The sequence below is a fragment of the Thunnus albacares genome, chromosome 20 (assembly GCF_914725855.1).
Source record: "Thunnus albacares chromosome 20, fThuAlb1.1, whole genome shotgun sequence".
Classification (NCBI taxonomy): Eukaryota; Metazoa; Chordata; class Actinopteri; order Scombriformes; family Scombridae; genus Thunnus; species Thunnus albacares.
In genome coordinates, this window is record NC_058125.1 from 2,153,599 (window position 1) to 2,181,153 (window position 27,555).

The 27,555-nt window shown below is 39.9% G+C and overlaps 1 protein-coding gene across 1 annotated transcript in view; it reads left to right on the forward strand.

Moving 5' to 3' along the window:
• ryr2a (ryanodine receptor 2a (cardiac)) overlaps positions 1–27,555 on the forward strand; it is a 187,702-nt gene continuing 160,147 nt past the window's right edge. The window contains exon 1 of the mRNA XM_044338318.1: positions 1–160. Coding sequence (XP_044194253.1) covers positions 113–160 — 48 coding nt within the window. The 5' untranslated portion in view covers positions 1–112. The remainder of the gene's footprint in view (positions 161–27,555) is intronic.

Here is a 27,555-nt window from a genome sequence, read left to right on the forward strand (position 1 = left end):
ACACACACACACATACACATACACACACATACACACACATACACACACACGCACAATCAGCCTGTACTCCACACGCAGATACAGTTCGAGCATCTCCGTGTGAAAGCTAACCATGGCTGAAGGAGGAGAAGGCGAGGATGAAATCCAGTTCCTGCGGACTGTAAGTCATGTTTCTGTTCCTTTGAGCTGAATATCGGCGAGGTGCTGGGTGTTACTGCGGCTTTCTGCTCTGCTGTGTGTGTGTGTGGGCAGGGAGTTTACCGCATTAAGGATGACAGCTCCTCTAGATACTAGTCATTGGTCAGCGAGTCTGCATCATGCTGACAGAGGACTGGAAGGATGGAAGAGCTGTGAAAACATACTGACACACAGAAAAGAAAGAAAGACATGAGGAGAGATGGAAGGAAGGTGTTTGTTGGAGCCGGTGTTGCTGTCATTGTCTCAGAAAGAGGAGTTGAGCAGCATGCGGGCTGTGTGGAGTCGCTGGTGGTGTGTGTTGGGCGGATGCGGGGCGCAGTGCGGTGCAGACTGGCAGTATGAAGCCTGCTGCATCTGCTTCACTTCACTTCAGTTAGCCTCCACACTCATCCAACGCCACTTCATGTCGCTCTGTGCGTGTGTGTGTGTGTGTGTTTTCTCATTTTGTTTGACACATAATGAAGTCTAATCAGTATTGGATATGAGAGGAGCTGTTGCTGTACAAAAAGTCACACGTGAATAGTCACACGTGAATGCACTGCACCTGAGCTTTTTGTTTTTGTTTTTATGGGGAGGGGGGCGGGTGCATACGTCTACACTAAACATCTCTTTATATATGTTTTAATATATATGTAAGTTATAATGTAATTTAAGCTGAAAGCCTCATATTTTATATGTATTCCCAACGATAAAAATCTGTCAGAGCTGATTAGATTACGTTGTTGCAGTGCAGTTTCTCTTGTTTCTGAAATTGTCAGTATCTTTGACAGCAGAAGAAAGATTGCTGCAATGGTACTAAGATGCCATGACTTGATTCTAGAGAGTCCTTGGAACTAGATGAAATGATTCAACTGGAATGGAATTTGAGGGCGCTGTGGGTGCTGTAACAAATTCAGGTAGACTACATCTAAAGCTGCACCAATCAATATTTTTATTTTTAAAGGTTCTATATGTAGAATTCTGAAGCCAATGAGTGAACAGGTTGTAACTTAACTTAAAAAATTAGACCTTCCTCGACTTTCTTGGTTGTCTGTAACAGCCTGTGGACTGATTTTTATGTGAAGGACCTGGGCAGGTTTTTCCAAGAAAATTCAAAGGATGTGACGTTTGTGTGCCATCCTGAGTGCTTCGCCTCTCTCCCGCTAACATCAACAAAAACCGGCATAACAAACACAACAAAAACAGTAGTAGCTGAGTGACTGAGAGTGAGAGATACTTTGCAGAAACACAATGCGAAACACAACATTAGAGATCTTTTATGTTATTATGAGAGGTGTAAGCGAGGAAAAGACATCACCCGCGATAGTCTTGCACCGCTGAGCACGCATACACGAGTGCGAGCAACAGGATGTTGACTCACTTACCGGCCACCGGTGTCACTAATGAGAAGGAATGTCTGATTCTTACAAATAGCACCTTTAAGAGTGGATCAAATGTGTGTAATGTGACAGGAGTGGCACTTAGTGACAAACCCACAGATAGTTATCACCTGACTGCAGTTCCCTGCAGCTCTAATCTGTTTTAGTATTATTCAGCTCATTGTTTTGGTTTACAGCCCTATAACTTCACTGTATTAGTTCAGCGCTCATCTCTGCGCTCGAATCAACCGCAGCCCCCAAGTGGTAAAAAAGAATGCAGCTTAAAAGCACGGTTAAATTGTTTGGCTAAGGTTTTTTGCCTTGGTTTTGCTTGTTGGGTCCACATGGTCTGCAGCTTTTTCTACTCACAGAACAAAAAACATGACATCTGGTTTTGGTACAACCGTATATGAATTTCTTACCAGATCCGTGTAACATAAAGTTACCTTTGTAGGCTTGATTGGAATGTGTTCAATTGGCGAAAATTCCAAACCAAATGGTCAAACCACCATCTTCTCAATAGAAGTGGTAAGTTTCATGTTTGAATATATAATAGCTGGTATTCAGATTTTATGGTGAAGAACCGCTGAGGCTAGAGCCAAGTCTCTCAGTTTATGCACTGTCCTCACCTGTGCTCATGAGCTCTGCAGAGTGACAGAAAAAAAGAGATCTCTGTTACATGAAGCTAAAATGAGTTTCCCTCACAATGTTTCTAGACTCAGACACTCAAAGGGGCCCGACGTAGAACTCTTGCTTTTTCACATTCACTGATGTATTTGAGTCTCATCAGGATGTTTCTCAGACGCCTCTCTCTGGGTATGCTCGACTGGGAGAGGCACACCCAGAACATCCTGGAGGGTTTAAATAATATCTAGCCTGGTTTTGTACCGGTTAGTATTCCCCCAGCAGGAGCTGGTGGACGAGATTGTGGAAAAAGGACGTCTGGGCTTTTCTGTTTAGTTTGCTGCATTCAGAACCGAGACCCAGATAAACAGCAGATAATGGATCATGGATATTTAAAAACCTTTTTTTTTTTTTCCAAAAACACATTCTTTAAATTGATACCTTGATTTATGACTTTGAGGTGAGGACAGAGCTGCTGCAGTGGAGATTCCTGCTTCCTTGCACACAGACTGGCTCCCAACAGGCTGCCAGTATCAGTAACATCTCAGCATGTGGTCGCCTCTGAGCCATGGCTTGCAGTGTGATGTGCTGCTCTGTTGGCAAACCCTGTCATCAAATCTAATTCCTGCACACACTATAGACTGCAACTTCTACTGCTGCAGATATGTATACCCCAGTAAGCAGTAGCTGTTAATATGAGGACAATATCATCCAAATGTATCAGCATGTCCTATATATGGACATGTTAACCCAAAATCCAAACACCTTAGTTAAATTTGCGGAAACAGTTCATTTTTTTTATTTGATGAATGGTAGACATGGTGTCTTGGTTTTTGCAGCTTTCATATTTGATAAAAATTTCAATTTGTAGTATTATGACAAAAAAGGCAGCGTAAATGTTGTGCTTCTCATAAGATAGGCCTACCTATCATATGAGTTGATGTGCCTGAGGATGGTTCTGGTTATTATGATCAGCATGCAATAGCATGAAACATTTATTGCAGTGTTTCCTCTGTAACAGTTTGGGGGGTTCTCATTGTCCTGGCAGCCTGCCAGGCCAAAAAAATATTTTTAATGCCAAAAATAATGCCAGATATCCATTCAGTTGGAAATCAATAGTGTTTGTGAGCCTCTGTGTTCCGAAACACGACTCAACCTCTGTGTCGTTGCCTGGGAAACTCTTGGTAGTATAGCTCCGTTAAGGAATAGGGCAGTGCGTAATGTGTGTGTGGAGCAAGTGTGAGATTGAGCGAGTGGAGAGAGCAAGCGGCAGTAAAGTGATGGTGAATGTTAGCGGAGCAGTAAGTTGTCTATCTGGCAGTAAATGTACAGACTACAGTGTGTCAGTTCATAAATGCTGCAGCTTCTCAACACAAAGAAAAATCTCATTTGTTGTTTCCCAAACTGCTGGACAATTGAAGGGGGTTAGCAGTAATGGGTTAGCCTAACCTGACGATGCTAAACAGAGAAATAGAGAACAGGAAAATTTGTACTGCTGAGTCTCCCCAGTTTTGCTCAGCGCAACAGATTCTTTTGTACTAGCTTCTCTAATATGAGGATTAGCTGCTTTAAATCTTTGAATATCTTTGGGTCGTGGACTGTTGTTTTACAAAAAGGATGCCCCCCAAAAAATCTTTAATCTTGTCAGTGTTAATCCTGTAGTTTTCCCACCTATGAGCTCATATTTCAGGTCAGTAAAAAGTTAAAAAGTTAAAATCCCACCTTGTCGTCTGTGCATATCAACACTATAGACCATTTTCGACTGATCTGTGGTTCTGCATGTCTTTATTCTGCACTTAGATTACTCTGATGCATGTTAGACAGAAGTAAGAGCTGGTTTCCCTGATCAGCGACACCTGCTGATCAGCGGCTCCAAATGACATTGTTGTGGAGCACATAAAGAGAGGGGAAAGAATTTTAAGAGACTGCAGTAACCTGTTGGAAATATACAACAGGGAGGACATCATCAGGAAACTATCCTGGTCCTTACTGACGAGTTACCACAAGCACTGAGCTCTGCCACATTAAGAAGCCACAGCAGCTCAGCTTGGCTACATACAGGTCTGCACTGCCTTTAGGTTTTATGCTACTGGCAGTTTTTTGTGTCGTTACACTCCGTACTGAATATTCCCAGTAAAATGTATCTGTTGAATTCTTCCAGAAGGCAGGAGCTGAGCGGTTTCAATGTGTTTCCTCAGTCAGCCATGTTTTTTAGTTAGAAAAAAGTCTTAATTTACACACAATTCATGGCAAATTAGTTTTACTTAAGGTAGTCAATAACTAGACAGCTTTGTGCAATTAGTGAATTTAGACATCTATTTGAAGTCAGACTATTAGTAGATCTAAGACATAGTCAAAGTTTATTTCTGTGAAACCTGACTCATGTCTTGAATCATTAAAAAGTGACAGAATGTCTGATGTGTCTATAATGCTAAAAAAAAAACATAATGTTTTCAGATTTTTGTGGAGTGTCTCTCTGAATGCCTTACTGCTTGTTCCGGCGGATGGGTCTAATTGCTGGAGTTTGAGACTGCGTGCTTGCACTTTGTGTGCTTTATTGGATGGATGGATGGATGGATGGATGGATGGATGCTTCAGGTGATAAACTGAGTTTGTGGTGTTTCCAGGTTTTCAGCAGAGTTAATCTGTGTTGTGTTGGACCTAGCCTAGCCCTATTTGGGGCTGTCTCATCCACTTTATTTCTACACAGGGCTTTAGGTAGCCATAGTACTGCCACATCATCAATGTCTTGTTACCTTGTTTGTCCAGATCAGGTGAGATTATAATGCATCCCAATGCACCTTGAGTCTGATTGTGGTTGCTGTAGAGCTGTTGCAGTATTCCTCATGCATAGTTTCCTCAGGATAAGTGTGTGTTGTTAATACATCATGTCCTGTCAGTACAGTAATGTGCTACAGCACTGTTAGAGTTGTCAGCGCAGTGTGTTTTGTATCAGTGACACTGATAATAATTCAGGTAAAATGATGGATGTGTGGGCCTCAGAACATCTTAACGCTGCAGTGGAGCAGTGCTCAGAGGACAGTGAGGATGTGAGGGCCACCTCACAGGCACTGAACCCAAGGAAGGCACCAGAGCACTCTGCCTCATTTAATACTTCATTAGGTGCAAGTGACTAACATTTGGATGTGCACTGCATCTTCATCAGAGTCAAATGGTATTGGCAGAGACAAGAGTAAGAGCCAGTATCACAGCAACACTCATTCAAGAAGACAAGACAATACAGTATCGCAGCACAGACAGAAAAAACTGCAGTGAAGATGATCCTGTTCACAGAAACACAGAAAAGAACTCTTCATTACAGTCAAATGGCAGTGGCATAGAAAACTGACTAATAGGTTATCTAATCTCACATATGTATGCATTATCAGAAATCCTTCATTAAATATCCCCAAATTGTTCTGTACTGTCAGAAGTGTAAGAGCTGGTAATTATCACTGATTGAGCTGTTTGCTTCCAGTCAAAACAAACTCTGAAGGTTTCACATGGAATAATGCTTCAGCTCATCCCTGAAGATTAACGTTTAATTCCATCAGTGTTTTAATTTTTTGGATGTTAGTGAAGGTGGTCTTCACTAACATCCAAGCCCTACAGGAATCCCTGTTGTCCAGCACTTCAGTCTAGAGATAGGTGGTGTGGTTTGGATATTCATGGTTCCCAGACGCTGAATCTTTTTCTGGTGATCCCAGTTTCTGGTGTCACCGCAACAGATTTTTTTTCACATTTTCGTACAAGATGTATTCAAATGATCAAATCACCGAGAGATTTACACATTCAAGCTTGTGGTATGCTCAAAAAAGACCCAGTTCCTACAACATGTGGTCCAACCACATGAGACCACACTTGAAAGTGGAGTGAAAAGCCTGCTGCTGTAGAAAAGGGAGAGATGCAATAGCACATTTCAGACAGTCTCTCCTCGCAGACATGCATAATTTACACACAAAAAGTGACAAAAAAATAGTTATCTAAAGAATGAAAAGAGAACGCTTGATATAGAAGACTTTCTCACCTCCACACACCTGACCAGTCGTTGCTTGAGGTGGTTGTGGATATCAGATTGTCAGTTTCAGAGAGTTACAGATGTTGTCAGTTTCCGAAGCTGTTCTACCATCAGACAAGCAGTTTGGATGAAGTATACTGGCATCTTAAGTCTTCAGCTCAGGAGCATGGGGGCACGGGGGCTATGCAGGATGTTTTCCAGATCTTGGGCACCTTTTTCAGCCTCAGGGAAAGGTCAAAAAGATGACGGAATACTTCTGCCAGCTGCTCCGCACACATTTTAAGCACCCTTGAGCTGATGTTGTGATGTAGGCTAAGAGCCAACATGAACAAATAAAGGCAGGGTAAAAAAAAAAAGATTTAAGTGTGTTGGAATTAGATGTAATGTACAGTTCCACTAGAGCCTGACCAATGTAACATCTGAGGGATCATTGCAAAAGATGTATTTCAGCCCCAAAAATCCAGAATCGGTCGGGCTCTAATTTCCACAGCTTTAATTTCATCAGAACTACTGAGATGTTTTATACTCACTCTGCTGCTCTGTTTCTCTTTAGGGGAAGGCTTTTAATGTGAAACATACAGTATGTACAGGAAGTGTTGATTTTCATCGAATAGATTAACAGTGATGGTAAAAAAATAAAAAGTAGAAGGGACTGGAAATCATGAAAGCTGTATTTGTGCTAAAAAGAGAAGGTGTGAGCATCAGAGTGAGTATGACATCTCTGTTGTTGCACTGGTAGAATTAGTGTTGTGGAATGTAGGACTGCAAATAAAAGTTATTTTCATTATCAATTAATCATGACATATTTCAAATATTATTGGGCCCAGTGTTTCAATTCAGATTAGGCTGTACACACAGGTAAATAATGAGGATCCTAATTCAAATGAACTCTAGTGATTTAAATAAATATTATGTTAAACATTGATAAAGGCTCTTGATTATCAGTAGTTTACATGACCAACCAATGCAGCTCATTATTTTTAGGTAGCCCAACCTTCTTACTGTTTTATGGATAATGCAGCTCTCTGTTTGCTGATAGTGCTCAGCTCTGTTGCCTGTGTTTTTTTTGCTGCTTAGATATGAGACCAGGACACTAAAAACAGCAATTCCTTTATAAAGAATTGTGAGTCTCATGTCCAAAAATGCTGAGTTTCTAATAGCAGTTGTAAATTTACATCAAGGCTCTTTGTTATCCCCCTTTTCTGTATCTCTTCCTCCTCTCCTCTCCGCTCCTCTCCTCTCCTCTCTTCTCCTCTCCGCTCCTCTCCTTTCCTCCTGCTCCATCTCTACCTTTCATCTTCCTCCACTCCCTCCTCCCTCTAATCCTGCAGCACTCCCTGCTAAGTGCACTTTGAATGCAGATCAATACATGGTTACTGGTGACTGCTGATGTCTCAGCACAAAGCAAACAGCATGGCAGCAGCCATGTGTTTCTGTTCATTTAATCTCCGTTACAAAGAAATGTCTGTGTTTGCAGACTGTAGAAATGGACGGAGCAGAGAATTCCAATAGAGGTCAGTTAAAGGGATACTCCAGCCAAAATGCTTCTTTGCATTTGCATCTTTGGAGTATCAAACGCTCAAATCAATTCTTTTGAGTATCAATGGATTCTAAGTGTGATCCACAGTCCCAAAAAAGTGTCAAAATGTAGCCGGAAATGTAAGCCAGGTTTCTGGTTTACATGATTTTCAGGAATCAGGTTACTGCTGAAAACAGCAGATAATCAAATGATGCGCCTGTACCCACAGTCAGTGTGATATTACTGCTATTAGAGCAGCACAGAGCACATCGTTAGGCAGGGCGCAGATATGTGAGGAACGGCTCAGTGAGTTCAGACTATGTTTAGGAGCTTGTTTTTGTTAGTATAAAACTTACTGTACCCATTCTGCCAGTTCAGCACTGTCCTAAATTCATCAAGGGAGCTCAGTTCCCCATGTAAGGACATGCTGACCGGCCTGTGAGGCAAAACAAGTTTTTATTGGCATACACAGCTGACAGTTTACAATTCAATACGTAAATGAAAAGCAACTGTTTGCTTAAAGCAGTAGGAGGAAAGTATCACTGATATTCTGGCCAGCAGTCATTGACTGCAGTCAGGATCTGTGCAGATACCAGGTCAGGTGTTGATGGAGTCATAAAAATATTTATTCAAGGAGGAGGGAGAGAAGAGGTTCAGTTCTCTCTGAAATGTCTGGAAAAACAAAATCCTCCCAAAAGTTTTGATTCAAATCATAGGTCAGCTTCTCCAGTGGCATAAGGGCAGCCATCTGTGCCTTCCACATTTAAAGAGAGGGGAGACATGAAACGGACCATAACAATAAAACACATAAGGTCACGAGACCAAAATAGATAAAACTGCGTCTGTGAGACTTGTTTTATTATTAAGATTTAAGGTATTGGAGAACTTTTTCTGCAAAGCACACCAGGGTTAAATATATTCTATGAAAAGCTTCATCACCTTAATAACTACTGTATTAATACTTCTTCTTCTTCGTGCTCCACCACTCCTGAATGAAAGGTTCATGTATCAAACATCCCCGGCTGGACGTGAACCAGAGACACTGCAGTTCATAGCCAGAGCTGTAACCACTGAGCCATGGCTGGGACTTTTATAGCACCCATATTATTCATTCATCACATGTACTTTACCTGAAAACCATCATCAATAATAATGTTAATCAATGATTTATAGTATTTATAGTGCTCTTACGGATACAGACTTTGACAGGATGCTTCTCCATGAAGAGGGATGAAGTGAAAAGAACATGAACACAGTCCACAACCCAACGATATTCACTTTACTGTCATAGAGGACTAAAGAAACTTTTGCAGGTCAACAACAATGAGGTGAACTACTTCACTAATGCCACTCTGAGTGTTCTACCTTTCTTGCCTGAGGCTATGCATCGATGTGCAGATATTATAGACTGCAGCTTAATGTCGTTTGGATTTGTGTACACACTAGAAATGATGTGCATCCCTGTCTGCTGTGACTAAACAACAGAAATCTAAATCTGGAAGGCTACTTGAAGGCTTTTTGAACAAAGTAGTGTTGAAATGTTCTTTTTAAATGGAAGGAGAACAATATACTCTGACCCTCTTAGTGTGGAAGTCGTCCTGTGTGGTGCAGGGAGGGGTGAGGGTGGGGTTCATTAGGAGGAGAAATGGCAGTGGAAAATACTATAGTCCTCCATCAGCTGTCAGCGCGCCATACACACTCTCACACACACAAGCCCTTATTCTCAATATGAACTCCTTGTTTCATAAATGTCATGTCCTCTATCTGAGCCACACAATCCCCTAACTATATATCAAGCAAACACTCTGCCCTGGGTGTGTGTGTGTGTGTGTGTGTGTGTGTGTGTGTGTGTGTGTGTGTGTGTGTGTGTGTGTGTGTGTGTGTGATCGAGACAGGCGGTGCAGTGCATCTTTTTGGCTTTAAGGTCGATCATATCAAATCGGAGGCATCAATCAGTGAAATCACTGTTGTCCAGGAGGTTTAGTGTTGCAGTAGTTTGGCCATCAGAGGGTGAAAGCCTCAAACAACAGCTTTCAATATTGCAATTACAATCCACTGACAGCAGTGTGGTGACGTGGTGTTACTGAAGCAGATGTTCTGAAATGTCCTTCTCACAGTTCAGCCTTTTGCCATTTTATGGCTTTCTGACATTTAAATGATAATGCATGTTTTGCAGTGTGTATGGTTAAACAAGCTGAGACTATATATTTTAGTAGACACTGTTTGATGTCAGCTGTCTGTTCACCTCTGTGAAACTGAAAGCTCTTCATAAAGCAGTGAGTAAACACAGGCTCTGTTTGATTTTTGCCTTTTTGAAAAGCAGAAAATAACCTCTTTTCCTATTTCTGGTGCATGTTTCCTCTTCAGGAACACAAACTCATGCAGTGTAGATGACTGTCTTAAAATACAGTATGTTCTGTATCACAGAATCACTTGTGTGGCTGTACCATTGTCATCTGAGAAAACATATGAATGTGTAACATGGTGAGTTACCTGTAATTCCTTTATGTTTAGATGCTGTACCTCTTAGAATACACTCCAATACAATGATGAGTTGTCACTGGTTATCAGCTGTGTGTTCTGATTGACTTAATAATGTAAAATGTGACAAAGTGCGATGGAAACAGACCAGCGAATAAATCATGATGTACATGAAGCATGTGACTTAAATGTCAATTGAAGCTTCTTAAAATTAATACATGAAACAAACAGAAATTCCAAATTTCCTTCATGTTTTCTAATTTTTGGCGCTCTTTTAATCATGTCATCTTGTTGTGGCCTCTTCTTCTGCATTCTGAAAATTAGAGCCACCATCTCAACAATCACACTCCAGATATTCTCATAACAGCAGTGTATGCAAACATGCATTAAATCACATATTCTTTTGCTGATTATCTGGAAATTCTGTTAAAATTTGAGCCACATTTGGATGGACCTCTACAAAAAAACACGCAGTCCACCGGCGGTTGTACTGTGGTTTACAGAGTGATGTGTGTGATGTGCTGCAGAGACACATTAACCAGAGAACACTTAACTTTTCATTTTATCCGTTTGGAAAATATCATTAATATGACCAATATGATGTCTATTGCGCTTTGCTAATGGAAAAAGAGTGAGGAAAGAGAAAAGATTTGATAGGTGAACTGCTGTTGGGGCTTAATGAATCTGGATGTTTTGGCAACCGGGAACCGGATTGAAAATAGAAGAGATGGTACTGTCCCATGAGATAATGTCATCCTGCTCTGATGTCATAGATCAACATGTTGAAGAGCAACCTTACTGGTTTCACTGGTATTTATGGAGTGATTAAGAGTGATTTAACAAAACTGTAATTTTGAGACATGACAGTCATTTTGAACATAAACACAACACATAGTTTGTAATGTAGACACAGTTTCTAAATGACCTCAAACATATCTTTGGCATGTCTGTACTGCGGTTTTTATTATTTATCAGAGACACACACAAACAAAGGTCCTTCACTTATAAAAACCTGGTAAAAACATTTGAGGAATGCATAATCACATTAACTATAATAGTTCATAAACTTCAGGATAATGTACATTTCCACAGCACAGATTACATCACCAGTCTGCTGCTGTTAGTTTATCCTGTTAACAAAACAATTTTCATTCACTAATTCATTCAGAATGCTGTTTTTCTGAGCACTGTTAAGTTACATCAGTGAAATTCAACACTTCCTTCAGATGCTTCAAATTAAAAGCCTATCAGGAACATTATTCAATTTGAGCTTCTAAAAGGCTTTTATTGTGATACATCTGCAGACGGTGCTGAGTTTCATTGTCAGAAAACAGAGAGACTTCTAACTAAAATATAATACATTTATACTTATAAAGCAAGGAAAAGGCCTGTCTCTAATAGAAGCCTAATAACAGTCTGGTTCTCTCTGCAGTAAATAAAGGCCACTATTGAGACTTTATTATATGCCAATACCTGTGATAAACTAATATTGGTTGTGCTGATGTATTAGTCATTTAAATGCCTGAAGTAAATATAAAGACACACCACACTGGTTTCTCTCTCCTCCGTGTCTCACCTCAACAGTTCAGTTTAATGGATTCCTAATAATGATGTGTATGTGCCTGACAGAGGCCTGCTGTGTCTCTTTGTTTCACCCTCCTCCACTAATCCCTCAAACACACACACACACACACACACATACGCAGTCAATCACCAGAGTGTGGTGGTTGACTGCTCTTCTTCAGGTCTGGTCAGGCTCAATTAAGCAGCATATGCCACTGTTGAATAATTCGAAAGGAGTGGTAAGACTGATTGGTAGATTCATAATTAATGTTGGACAGCATACTGGTCAATGCACTGCTGTGAAAAAATCAGCCCAGACTGGACCCCCACAGTCGATCAAACACCACACATCAGTACACCATCCTTGAGGTCTCTTTAAATATGCGTGCTGTAATCCTCCCTCAAACCACTACAAAGCTGAGCAGTAAGTGCTGTGGACAAGTGTGGACAAATGGACCCACTCGCTCTTCACTGACTCCTTGGTGATCAACAACCAACAACCTGGCTTGACTAGACAATGACATGAGGAGAGAGGGAGAGATGATTACAATTAATTGGGTGGGTTATTAACATGATTATCAATTCAGATTCAGAATTGTTGGAATTCCCTGACAAACATGTGCAAAAAGCTGTACAATATAAAGAATACCATACTGGTAATGACCAATAGTGGAGCTGCTCCATCTTATTTCATTGGATACTAACTAACTATTCTCGGTTGTCTGCAACAACCTGTGGACTGATATTTATTTCTGCGAAAATCCAAAAGTGATGTTTTCCTGTGCTCCTGAGTGCCTTGCCTCTCTCAACGTCAACAAACAACCAGCATAATGACACAACAAACACTACACAACAAAAACGGTGCTATCCAAGTAGAAACATCCTGCAGACATTAGCTCTCCAGCTAATGAGATGGAAGGCTGCCCCTTTCAACCACTACACATTTCACAACAAAACATTCCCGCAATGACAAGTCGCCCACTCCCGCTGACTGACTGGGAGTGAGAGATGCTTTGCTGAAACACAAGGTTAGAGATCTTTTATGTTATTATGAGAAGTGTGAGCAAGCGACAGTATGTTGACTGCAGTTCACTTAACGGCCACTAGTGTCACTAATGAGAAGGAATTTCTGATTCTTACAAATAGAACCTTTAATCAAATTAATCATCATTCATCATCGTCATCATGGCATGGCACACACACTACCTCCCTTCGCCTCACCTGAGGATCCCTGTTTTCCTGCATATTACTCCCTTCAACTACACTCTCCTCCTGCTCACTCTGTTCCTCTGCTTTCCTGACACATGCCTGCTCCTCTGCCTGGCAGCGGCCATGGCCAGCCGCCTCCTCCTTCCACCTGTTGCTGTATAATGGCAGGTACTGTTGTCACCATAGATGTTGAAGTTACTGCTGTAGCCCCTGCAGCAAACATATCTGTGATTTTTTCACATTTGGCAGCATCCGCATCTAGATTCTTCATTTTCTTGGCCCGTAACTTCTCTGCACCCCCCCTTTTTTAGTTTTTGCTTATCCATGTTGACAATTCCTCCATCCACAGATGTTTGGCTCTGAGCCACAGCATCTGACACAAGAAACAGAGAAGGCAGAGTGGGAGGGGTGGGGCCGGCTCAGTAAGAGATGTGATTGGGCCAGCCTAGTCTTATTATAGAGAATGAATCAATGGGGCCACTTTCCCTGCTTTATGGGCCAGTCATTAGCAATCATTTTTTTTAATATTAAAAATTAAAATTATATTGGCCCCAAGGTGCATCGGCCCACTGGAAAAATGCCCAGTATACCAGATTAGCAGTCCAGTCTTCTGTGTGTGCGGTTATTGCTGTGTCTGCTGGCTTGTGAACAATTGAATGTGCATTTAGTGTTATCCCAAAAATGAGGAACTTTTGTTTTGTAATGTTTAAATGGGGTCACCTATTCTTCACAATCCAAGTGTAAGAACATAAAACAAAATGTATTGACTAATATCAATATAATAAACTCTCTAGTAACTGAAAACAAATGCTTAAATTATATTTGCCCATTTTAACTGCAGAGCTCACATTGTGCATTGCAGAACTTTATGTAATTTTTAAAAAAAGTTTAGGGCTCATTTGTACTGTGGTATTGTAACAGTGTGACAATTCACTGAGTCTTCTTTGAAGAATGGCACTAAATACTACAGTTCCCATGAGCCTCATCAGCTGTTGCCATGGAGAAGACTGAAATTCATGCTGCGAAATCAGAGTTGTAACATTGTGTCATCACTGCAATCAGGAACTAAACACTTCACTGTAGCTGCTGAATTGATACAAAAAGGGAATTGATTCAAACTAGTGAATTTCTTCAACAGGGTCTGTAAAGCTCAGCCATCAGCCAGACATTACACAAGACAGCAGGATTTTCAGCTCACTAATTGGATGTTTATCACTTCAAAGCTCTCTGGTACTCTAAGTTGTCCTCCTCCTTTTAATAGATTTGTCCGGTAATATTCTTTGTTTTTGGCCAACAAATTGCATATCTTATTCCTCTGTGCCGTAGAGCTTCACTGTTGTTCAAAAACTATTAAAAACACATCAATGAGCCACACTCTTGCACTGGGCAACTTGTTCCTTCTTTACTATGAACACACACTGTAGTTCAATTTGACTCAATCCCACACACACCGTCCTGCTGCCAGAAATACTCACCAGAACACCAAATGTGGGTTCATCCACCGCTGAAAATAGTCCCCAACAAATGTACTATTTCCTCCTATATGAGTAACATATTTTAAGAACTATAGTGACCAGCTGTTTGTGGAAATTAGGAAAGAAAGAAAAGGTAGCAAGAAAAATATAGAATAACACCAGCTTTATCTGTTATGTTTTTATATTAAGTCTTATCTTTAAGTTTTAATGTACTGATGTTTTTCCACTAGTGTTTGTACTGATGATTCAACCACATCACATCACATCAATCACACCTAATCGTTGGACATTTACCAGCTGCCCACAGAATATTACAGCAGGCTGTAATCAGGCCTGCTTTTCTGCTCACTAGCAATTTAATGGTTTCAGGACTTATAAATTAACATATATTTTGTCTTAAAAAACATATAATTTGTAAATAATATTGAAACCCTATCTTGTAAACAGACTTTTTTCACATAATGTACTGAAGCACAGTGTAGTGGAGAATTGGTGTGCAAGAGCTGAATACACAACAACCGAGATCCTGCAGAGATACTCACATGCGTGCGCACACACGCACACACACTCACACACAGATATGTGTGGATTAAAGTTAATTTGTTCTGGTGTTCTGGCAATATTGTTTGTGAGCCTTCCTGCAGATAAAGCAGTAAGAAAGAAAAGAAAAGAGATAGAGAAGCAGGAAGATATGATGGATGATTAAAGGGTCAGAAGATGAGAAACAGCAGTGCAACCCCAGGTTAACAGTGGAGAGGACTGTGTGTGTGTGTGTGTGTTGGGATTGGGGGGGTGTTGTGCTTTAAAAGTTAAATAAGCTTTGAAGATGACCTTTAACAGGTTCAAAGGATGAACAGAGAGAAAAAGAGGACGAGGTATGAGTCACAATTTCAGCAAAAAATGAACATTTCCCATTTCTGTCAGCTGTGATGTGATAGTTAGAACATCACACCGTCCTCCTAATGATAGACAGCAGCCATGAATCAGGTGTATTGTTCAAACATTTTGTCTCATAAAGGAGGTTTAAATAAGTTACCATGGATACTGATCCCTCTAGACTAACCTGGTCCCTGTCAGGCTCATTTTCAGGTTCAGTTTCACCTCAGGCTTAACAGGTGTTACAAACAATCTGCCAGTTCCTCCTCAGCCTCCCTCAGTATAGATGTACAGTGAACACGAGTCAAACCGCAGCACATATCAAATTTATCACAATTTGACAGACTGTAGCTTGCAGCTATTGCAAACTTACAGTGTAGTGTAGAGCTCACTCCACAGTACTCCAGTGCTTCCACATGCACTGGAAAAAATTGAAAAATAAATAGATTAAAAAAAAAAAAAAAAAAAAAAAAATATATATATATATATATATATATATATATATATATATATATATATATATATACATGGTATCCACAAGCCAGAAGCTAAATTTACAGCACAGTGTACCTATTTATCACAATACATTTCATGCCAAGTGCAGGTGAATCAGATATATGACTCACAGACAACTGCTGTATCTGGAGGGGGTGTTTATAATGCAGGTCTAGCTGGACAATCCAGGTTTATTATCCCTCAGACTGGCTGAATTCACTCACAGCACCTTTACATGTTGGATTAGAACATTTCTGAACATGGTGGCTTCTAGTGCTAGTACTAAAGAAGACACTGTAGCATACAGCGATGACAGTGCTTGTTTTGAACTGTAGGTTCAGTAGCCAATATAAACAAAAATCGGGGACAGTGCATCCTTGTCTAGTGCTTGCTGTAATGGGAGTCTAGGCGTACAGCCTGTATTAACACCATGTCCTCATTGTGCTGCATTAAAAGTGAACTTTAGAGCTCCACTTTGATCCTTCACATGCAGAAACACATTTCTGATACATTCTGTTCTGTTACTACTATTATATTATTAATATATTTTATTTATGTATATATGTGATTATGTTCGATTAATGGCAAGACAAAACATGAATGCTGTTATTTATGACAACTTTTTTTGTGAATCAGCGTTCCGACATGACGTGGCAGGTGTGATTCCAGCCAAGTGTGCTTCATCAATACTTGCTGCAATGTTCTCTTAGTCTTACTTGGACGGCTCCCATAAGTCATTTTTTCTTATTATAAAATACAATTCCGTGTCGTATCATTAATCAAGTGTAAAGTCTAAATATTTGGCTTTAAACAAAACTGTGTCCCAGCAAGTTTTATGTCTGTACACACTGAATTTTTCAGCCTCTGTCTGCTGCCCTTGTATCGCCTTCTTGTTTGTGTTCCTCATGACTCAAATAATAAGTGGTCTGTCTGCACAAAGATCACATCTCTCTTTTCTTTGCCGTGTTGATTCTTAAGATCTGCTGCGTGTCGCTGCTTTCAAGCTCTGTGTACATTGATGTCATGATTCTGTACACCTGGAATGAATTAGCCTCAGTGACTGAACAGAAACCTGCATTAGCTCTGTTAAAATGCTTAAAATGTTACCAATGACAATTTATATATTTCCTTAACATTCATTTTATTTATTTAATTCCATTTACAAATGCAACATTTCAAATTTCAAATAGATAAAAGAGAGAAAATACAAAATGATCACTGTATTAGCACACATTGTGGTGTGTAGAAGGGTTTTTCTCAGCACCTGGTTAAGTAACTGTTGAGTAATTGGTATTCAGCAACAGCTCCATCAACCCTCTAGATATATTTTAGCTGTTTCATGCTCTGGAGCAGAATGAATCTGCTTTTCTCTCTTATCAAGCTGCCAAATGCACTCTTTATCTTTCCCTCAGATATACACCTGATTCTCTCTGCAAGTGTCCACACGGCAGTGAGGGTCAGACAGAGGTGGTTTCTTCAACTGGAAGAGGTAGTAGTGTATAAGAGGGAAAGCGACATGGCATGGCACCCTTCATTTCTCTGTAGTCTCTCTCCTCCTCGCTGCTTCTCACTGCAGTGCTCTTATGTAATCTGATTGATCATAGTGGAATGTTCTAGTGCGGAGTGTTTGGAAAAAAAGGAGACGAGAGGAGGAAAGGAATAGAGCTGAGGAGAAGTTCAGAGAGAAAATAAAATGAGATGAAAGCACAGGGCAGATGAGAGGAGGCTCTGTGACTGTGGAACCATGACATCTAGAATTGTGAAGTCACACTGTTTTTCTCTCAGCGCAGTTACTAAAGCATAAACAGAAACCACTCTGTATTTGTAGTGACTCTCCCATCCTTATCTCCGAGGGACTGGTTGGTTTTCTTCCTTGGTATGATTCATTTGAGCAGATCTGGATCCTTAGAGGAGGTGGTCTCCATCCCACCATAGACAAATTCTGGAGACGTTAGTTTGTCATTGTGATCCAACCTCAACCGACTGACCCGACTACAAGGCTGCAAATTTGAGCTAAACAGCACCCATAGCCAGGTACGCTATGCATGCTGGGATGTGAATGAGCAAAATCAGCAGGTGCTAGCAGCTAGCAATGGAGCTCTGACGTAAACTAGCTTTGAAGTATGTTTCCTCGTTGATATTTACGCAGATTGGACCATTTACATTCTCGCTCCCGCCTCCAGACACATCTGACCAATGAGATCAGAGAATGTTCTCACCTGGACCCACTCATGTATGTTAATGGTCAGACAAAATATTAGGAACACTTTTCAATGTAACGCACTCTAGTACACCACCAACACCCACTATGACCTCAATAATAAATAAAGTAGAATTATCAGCTTTCTGAGAATGTCATCAAAAACTGAAAATGTAGAAGCTTCATAAAATAGTATTTATGGCTGAGTTGTATTGGATTGTATTAGATTGCACAGGTGTTAAAGTGCTTTGTGAGTGTACATCATCACTAGGGGCTTGATTTTAGTTGAATAAAGATCACGGATCAATCTAAGCCAGTGTAAACTGTAGCCTTTGCAAAGGAGCCTTTGTGTTTCACTCTCTAAATTGGCTGCGCTTCTTGTTGTCCTGCTTCTTAAAACAGGGAAAGAAAAGTAGGATAAAGTTTTTCTCTTTTTTTTCTGTGCTGTGACCCTAAGCTGTTGTCGCAGCAACCTACATACTGTGAGTTGAGCAGGTGAGCAGGTGAGCATGTGATTGTGTGTGTGTGTGTGTGTGTGTGTGTGTGTGTGTGTGTGTGTGTGTGTGTGTGTGTCAGAGAGGGAGAGTAGAGCATGCAAAGAGTTTGAATAATGGGTTCTGCGCAGAGTCTCATACATCATGGCTGATGTGTGGTGTGGATGGATGGCTGGCTGCATGTGCAACCTATTTCTAGGAGACCTACCTGTGGCATTGAGGCAACACACACTGCAAGTTGCTGCTGCACTGCTGTATTTTGCTCTGGTCCCTGAGGCCGGCTGCGGCCTTTCAAAGACACCAGAAAACTCTATAAAGTCTGACTTCATATGAAGTGTCCCATATATGATGAAACTCAGAAAAAAGTCCTACAGCAGACACATGATGGAAAATAACCTGAGACACTAAGGGAAGAATGGTCAAGAACTCTTAATATTTTTTTTTTTGTTTAAACTTTGTAATATCTTTTTAATCTCTGTGCAATGATCACAAGTTGATGCTTGATGTGTTTATTCTTGTAGATAGGATACATTTCTTACATTGAATTAAATAGGCATAAAGAGGTGATGAATATGGATGAAGACAGGTCTGTACACAGTCGCTGATGAAGAATAGCCTGTCAGTGATGCAAACATGTGTCCACTACAGTCATTAATGTTTTCTCTGCTGTCACGGTGCACATATCCAGTGGAGATGACATTCATAAAGGCTGCCAAATAACTTTCATGGAAGGAAGAAAGTAATATTTTCTTATTTTTTCCTTTTCACTTTTTGCTAATCAAATTTTAAACCATGAAGATTTAATAACATTTGTAATATTTGTAAAACAGTCTAGAAAAGCCATTTGTTTTGCTGGATGTCACTTCAGTGTAAAGTCTATGGGACACGACTAGGGAGAGACACTAATATGAATGTGCAGTGGGCCACACAACAAGGAAGCAAGCCAGGAAAAGAAAAGACTTAGCATTATATTAAAGTCCATTATCCAGTTCACATAATACATTGATGGGTGTCTGGAATAGTTTTTAGATTAGATTAGATTCATCTTTATTGTCATAGTGCAGAGAACAGGTACAAAGCCAATGAAATGCAATTAGCATCCAACCAGAAGTGCAAGAATACAGTATTATTTACAGATGAGTGCTTCAGCAGTGATCTTCTGTCTTCTAATATGTACAATGACAGAAAGTGGAGATTTACAATATACAAATATTATGTATGTAAATATTTTAAATACATATATACAGAGGAGAAGTGGGCAGAGTTATAGAATAGATTGTATGTACAGTGTAGACGGTATATGTACATTTGGTTAAGTATGCAGAGAACATTACATACATTACGTACTTGCATTGAAGTGAAATGCTATGAAAACATCTTAACTCTCACTATTAAGATTAGTGCTGCAACTCACTATTATCTTCATGATCAATTAATATGAATTCCTCATTTATTTGATAAAATTTCAAAATGGTAAAAAAAAAAAAAAAAAAAACAATTTCAAAATTCTAAAGCTGAGGGTGATGTGATCAAATGGATTGTATTTTATCTGATGAACACAAAAATGTCGTTCATTCACTGTAATATAATACAAAGAAAAACATTAAATGAGAGAAATGACAAGTTGGAACCAGGCTGAAAATTATGCCTGAAAATTACTTCATTCAGTAATGATTCAGTTTAAAACAATTGCCAATTGTTTGACTAATCAATCAACCAATAGTTTAGCTATAACTAGGACCAACTTTTACAGTGTCACTGAAGTGCAATTGTCATGTGATCATGCGTTACACATTTGCATTTAAGGTCAGATTTTACAATTACCAGTAGGGATGTGATGAAGTCAGTCTGGTTGATTACATTCTGCTGGATTTACTGACGCTGTGCCATTTTGCAAAGGTCAGTTTTGAGTGTAGAGGAGGTACAATTGCAGCAGGTGCATTAAAAAGCAGGGCTATGATGGGAGAAGAGAAACATTTTTAAAATTTAATCTAATTCATTAGTTTCACAAAATAAGAGGTCTCATTTATATTACCAATACAGCCAGGTCTTGTTAATGTAGTCATGAGTATCTCTATGCAGCATCACTGCATTATAATTTCAAGCTGCTGATGACAGACAAGTCCCACTAAACTGCACCTCTTCACTGATTTTTTAACTTAATAAATTAGATAATAATTACGCATAGATTGTGAGTGAAATTTGAATGATTCATCTATGAAGAATTGCTAATTGAATAGCCTGCACATCATCATTATTTACTAGCTAGTCTGAAAGGGTCACACTGAAGAAAAACTCTCTCAATTAGGTAATAGGGCACAAACATAGACTCCCCTTTAATGTTAATGTTGTGTTGTTAATCTCTCACAAGTCTTAAGGTCCCATTTGCACTGCAGATCTCCTGACATGAGGACATTGATGGAGCATTCGGTTGGTTGATTTCAAGACTGAAGATGATCTTCCGCTCTGTGACCTGGATATTAAAAGGAATTCACTCTCTTGTAAACTAAAAACCTTGACAAAATGATTTGCGGGATGAAACTTGACGAGCACATACTCCTATAGAAACAGTGTAGGATGCTATGATGTCTGGCTAGCTAGCTAGCTGCAGGCTAAACAACCACATTTAGCGCTATGTACATAGTTGGTTGATGGCTATTTTTCTAAGCAAAAATTTACAATACATATTTCTCTAAATGTAATGTGTCTAACAATTGGTTCAGCAACTTTTGGAGATTTCATTCTACAAATTCTACTGTACAGGTATTACCACAGTTACAGGGAACACAAAAAGTCAATCGTCAGAGTTTGTGCACTGCAGGCTTCAAGTTTACACATCACACCACTGTGAGTTGCATACTGGACCATGATCAGCTTCCAGACTAGATTTGATGTCACAAATCCTGCTCACAGGCCCGCCCCTTAAATAGGATTTTCAGTGAGCTCAGAGAAACTTTCCTCCTTGAGCAGATGAATGTGAAAACAAATTCTGCACATACATCATTCTGCACAGTGAAGCTCAAACATCAAACTGTAGGAACAAGAAGAAAAACACATTTCTTAGTGGAGGGGGACTTTAAGCTATCATGATTGAAACATCACACTTCCTGCACAGATGTTTCACATAAACAGATGTTTCACATTCCAGCAGCTCAAAGGAAATAATCCTAACTGTTGCAAGTAGGCTTTTAATTTGAAACTGGAAGCGTTTCATTTACAGTAATTTAAACACATTCAAAGAAAATTGTAGTAGGATGTCATGACTGTGCTGATAGTGCTGTGGAAATGTACATGATACTGAATTTATCATGTGAGCTACTGAAGTACAGGTCATTCCAACCCTTCTCAATTTGTTTGCCATGGCCCACAGAGGTGGGCCATGGCTGTATTTTACAGTATCCTGATCTGGGCCAAAGTGCTGAATGCATCGAGAACTGTATATATTTATCAAGGATAACCTCAAAGTACTCTCAGAACTATTAACATTAGTCTCTATGTATCCTATGAAAAACAGAAAATGTCGTGTCATATTTTTTGACATCACAACCACAACAAGCCTGAACCCTTTTGTAACCCTTTTGTAACCCCCCTAAAAGACAAGACAAACCCTGACTCCCTGAATATAAACTATAATTATCACTGTCATTTTAATAAATATTTCATCATTTTCTTTGTCAGATAGCACACTTATCTCATTGTTTCCTCAAATGAGTGAAATAGCACCACTCTGGGTTGTAACTGCTGGTAAATGTTAGCTGGTGTGTGTGGTCAAACATGGTGCTGCAGCCTAACTGCAGTCTACCAGAGAGAAGAAAGGTAAAGCTGGAATTCAAAAAAATAAAAATATTAAATGAATATTAAAAAAAAATAGTTAGCTGAAGTATCGAACAGTCAGATGTGGTTACTGTCATCTAGTACTACTGTATATCTTTGAGTATCTGTGAATGGACAGGTCTGGAAAAGAATATCAGAAGTGAGCAATGAAGCCAGTCACACACAACAATACAACTTCAACAACATCATTTACATGAATCAGCCAGGAGAGTTAGCCTGTTTTCTAGTGTTGCTAATAATTTTTGTAAGAGTTAGCTAGCAGCGATGGACACAATATGACCATCACAGCGTCAGTGATGCTGGGTGTGGTCAGAGCTGAAACGAGTTTAACATTTTCAACCAGAGAGGGCAGCAAAACATTACTTTTCAGCTCAGTGTTACTTTGTAAGGATGAAGATAACTGGTTCGTGTGGCCAGTTGAGTAATGCACCGCTGCTTCCCCAAGCTTTTCAATGGGAACAATCCGGGACTGCCTCCACGCAGCGGATGCGACAGTCCCAAACTGGGCTAATTATGGCTCTGCCATATGGCCTGGAAAGTGAGGTTATCCTCTCTTGTGAGTCTTGGTGGAAATACCCCTGCTCACAGCTTGGTGCTATAGAGTAGTGGTTCCCAACTGTGGGGTCACCGGATTAAAGCTATAATGTGTAACTATTCTGAATCTCTTGAATTAAAATGTCTAAAAACGACTAGAACTACGTTATAAACTTTGTTGAGTTGTGCTCTTACATTATCCCAAATGTTTCCAACAATTTTCAAACCCAGAGATATCCACGATTTTAATCAAGGTAACGGTCCGTTTCATTTGGTCGCCTGTCAACGGCATCGTACCCCTCTACCAAAGAGTATACGCACACAAGATGCATGCATCGGCATTGTGGTTGTCTGCTATAATGGCGTCTACCGGAGAGTATATACATACAAGATAATACGTCAGTGTTGTCATTGTCCACTAGAAACATCCTTAAAGAGTTAGTCATAAATTGACTTTTATTCAGTTTTAAGCCACATTTTTATGATACATTATTTAGATCTTGGTCATTTTTAAGTATCTTTTAACCAGATGAAGGATTTTAGTCATCGGATGTCTGGGTCTTAAGTTATCAAAGAAACAAGCTGAACAAATGTTAGCAGCAGCTCGGCTCACACAGAGCCCCTCTGTCCACTGAACAGTGTTGGTGAAACACTGATTTTTAATGTGAAACTGCTTTATTCAGTGTTTTTACTGGTTTTAATCATTGTGTATGGTTCTTCTGGAGAGGAGGAGACCTCTGCAGATAATTCAGCTCCCAGTAAAAACATCCTGAACAATGAACACAATTAGTAATCCTAACCTGGAGAAGCTGGTTATTTAACAATGAAGACAATAACTCCCATGATCCCACGCTATTTCACAAAGTCATCAAACTCTGTCTTTTGTTATTGTTTTGATTGACCCTTGCTGTGATTTAATTGCAATAAACGGATCAAAAGGATGCCGAAATAACTACGTCGTGATGTTGATTTGTAAAAAGCCTGAATTCATCCTTTGTAAGGTCTGTGTGCATGACAACAAGCAAACAACTGTTAAAATGCTTGTTTTTTGAATGGAGTTCAGATTGATCAGGGCTGTGCTAACATTGTAGCTGCTCCGTCCACATTCAAAATAACGTCATCTAAAGGCATAAATACGGCATCAACGTTATTGTTTATACACATAGATATCTACATATGGTATAACTTTAAAATTAAATCCATTTTATCACAAAAGTTTAAAAAACAAAGTCCTCTCGCCAGTAAACTGCTCCAAATGAGAGCAGCTCTGTCCCCCACTCTAGCCCCACAATATGGGCAAATTTTTCACCCTTAGCTTAGCTTAGCGTAGCCTAGCTTTGCCCCATGTGATGTAAGAAGGGGCATCAAATCAGAATTGTTTGTTGAATCACATGAGTGCAGAGCAAGCCAGCCCACACCAAACTGACTGAGTGGAGACCCAAATACATACACACAAGTACTGAAAAAGTTGAGTTTTTCATAATTTGGCCCCTTGAAGAAAAAGTGAAGAAAAATTAGCTGGTTTCAGCTTCTCAAATGTCATGATTTATTGCTTTTCTTTGTCAAACTGTCAAACATGATAACCTACCGTTCATACACCTAGGTTACATGTAAGGCTGCATTCACCACCAAATCCGGCAATGCGGCACCTTCCTGCAGGTTTGTGAGGAGGTGTGGGTGTGTTTATTTCTGCTTTAGAACGTAACAGCTGTGAAACAATCAGAAAATGTTTTTTTCTCTCAGATTCACCGCTTTGTTCTCGCTTTACCACTGCTCTCTCTCTTCATTCACTCGCTAGCTCACTCGACCACCGCTACCTTCTCTCTCTCTCATGCTCTCAGCTCCATCGTGCTCTTTCTTGTTTTCTCATGTATTTTTTAAAATGAGTTGGGAAGCCAACAACAAGTCTAACTTTACTTTTAACGTAATCAAATGATGAGTCCTCCCCACGTACTAGTGACGTCGTAAATCATTTCGTCTGCTTTCTGACCCGGTTGCAGGCATTTAGAATGACTATATAGAAATAGCCAATCTTCTTGCTGATGGTCTCGTTTTCTTATGTAGGTCATATAGAGGCATCGGAGGCATCATGAGACTGTTTCATAATCAGTTAAAAGTTCCTTGTAGTAACTTTAACTGGTAGACAATGCAACATGTGACGAGGCCAGAGAGGTTGGGAACCACTGCTATAGAGGACAGTAAAGGCCATGAGTTACCAATTTAATATACACCTTTGCAATCTAATACAACCCAGCAGCAACAAATCCTGTCTGTGTGAAGCTTCTAATGTTCAGTTTGTGTTGACACTGTTGGCTCAGTTCTCTGTTCAGATGGTGTTGTATTAGACTGCATATATTTAAAGGTACACATATATTAAGATTATTATTATTTCGTCTTCCTGGAACAGGACTTTCGTCTTTCCCGAAGTTGTATCCATTTGATTCACTTCTAGCACTTTATATGCGTTCGCACTGACTCCACACTTTGCACCCTCTCTGAATGTTAGTTGAATTCTAACTAACTCCTCACTACACACACGCACACACATACACACACAACCTTTGCTGATGTCAGCTCATTTGCAGGGTCTACCCAGTTGGCCATGAAACTGTGATGATAATTGTGGCAAGCTGCCGATACACAGAGAGTGAAACACACACACACACACACACACACACACACACACACACACACACACACACACACACACACACACACGTGCACACTCGCACACACACACACACACATTCATTTCTTGGGTTCAAACTGTTGGCCATGCTAATAGCCGTAGCTGCCAAAAGATATGGGTAGAGTATACACACCCATGCACACACGTCTATGTGTATGTGTATGTTTGCTATAGACTGCTGTATGAGGAGAAAGTGTGAAAATCTGTCCAAGGTTTGGCTGAGAGAAATTTTGTACAATGTGCCTTTTTAAATAATGTACAGAGAAACAAATGAGCAAATAAATTCAACTGAATTAGTTTATCATCTTTATACAAATGATCATGATTGTTATTATCATTGCTAGAATTATTTTAGTATGATATAATGGAATATATTATTATAGTCACAGCAGCAGTATGGTGCAGTCATACAGTATTGGCTTTGTACTTCAGTACATGGGAGTAGATTCACTATGAGGTTAATGTGCTGACTTTCACTTTGAAGGATGTGAAATTTACTGTCAACCTTGTAATTAAAGCCAAAAGCTTTAACCTCATAGTCACTATTTCATTTCTAATCCAGTGTGCAGGAGTACAGAACCCTTCTGACTGCACTGTAGTAATAAGTATTAATAAGTATTGCCAAACTAATCAATCAAGCAGTTGAAACACAAAGCAGACATGCATTAAATGTGGACGTATTTGCTTCTGTGTGTTTCTCTGGATGTATACATCGGCCTCCAGTATTCAGACAGAAAAAGTGTCCTGATAAAAACAGGACTAGGCAAGCCTATTTTAGCTGGCGATGGACAATGCAGCCTGATCGTAAGTCAGGCTCCATCAGCGACCAAGTGACCAGAAGTAGAACACCATGCCACTTTCACATATGCTGTGAGCACTGTGCAGTCAGAGAATGTTTCAGTCAGGCTGCTATGCGGTCGGCTGCTCTCTCTCACTCACTGAACACAGTGGAACCGAAGCCACAGCCAGCAGGAGGACTGCAGGATTTAAGACTCTCTTTTAGAGAAAGTAGCTAATGTCTGCCCAAGATGTTGATTTTTCTACCTGTCACTTAAAAAAACAAACAAGTTTGAACTACATAATATAATAATACTTAATACAAATACATAAAGTAAGTTGATGCATATATGTGTGTGTGTGTGTGTGTGTGTGTGTATATACATATATATTCATCAACATATAGTTCAATCACTTAAGAAACAAAACAGCGAAAAGGAAAAAAAGATCACAATTCTGGAGAATCGAGATTAATGATCTTATCGTCAACGGCCTGAAGACCAGACATCAGTCCTACGCCGGGGTGACTGTGGCCTTCAAAGGTACTACCGCCGGGCATGGGGTCGATGCTTGCGAGTCTTAAGGAGAACCGCTGGAGCGACAAGTGGTTGGCTTCTTGGGCAGCAAGCATGGGCATTTCTGTTGACAGCAGTGACATCAAAGCTTGTCACACCCTGACCAACAAAAACAAAAGCGCAACACCAGCTATAATCATCTGCCTCACCAACACAATTCTATCTATCTGGCAAATCTATCTAGAATAGCACATTTATTTAGTTAGGTAAAACTGCATTTAAATATGTATACATTGTAAATACATTTATACAGAATAGTATAAATTCCTAACACACAGACACATTTAGCTGGGTCTTTGAGTCTTTTTCCAGACTCTTTCTTAAGGCATCTCATCATACTGTGTTTAGCGACATCTCCCTTCTGTAGTGCCCATGAGCAACACAGCAGCAGCAGCAGCAGCACACAAACTGGCAAGTGTTTCACTACTTGTCTAGACACAGATACCAGTCTGTGTGATCTCTGCAGAAACTCTCCTCGTAGTTATTAATGTTTCATTGCATCACAAACAGCTACTTAATTGAAATTTTCTGCTGACTATGCAGAAACACAGAAAAATGAAGAGTAGAATTATAGAATTGGCAAAATGTGTGTGATGTGTGTGTGTACCTATACAAGGGTGTTTGTTATACTGTTTG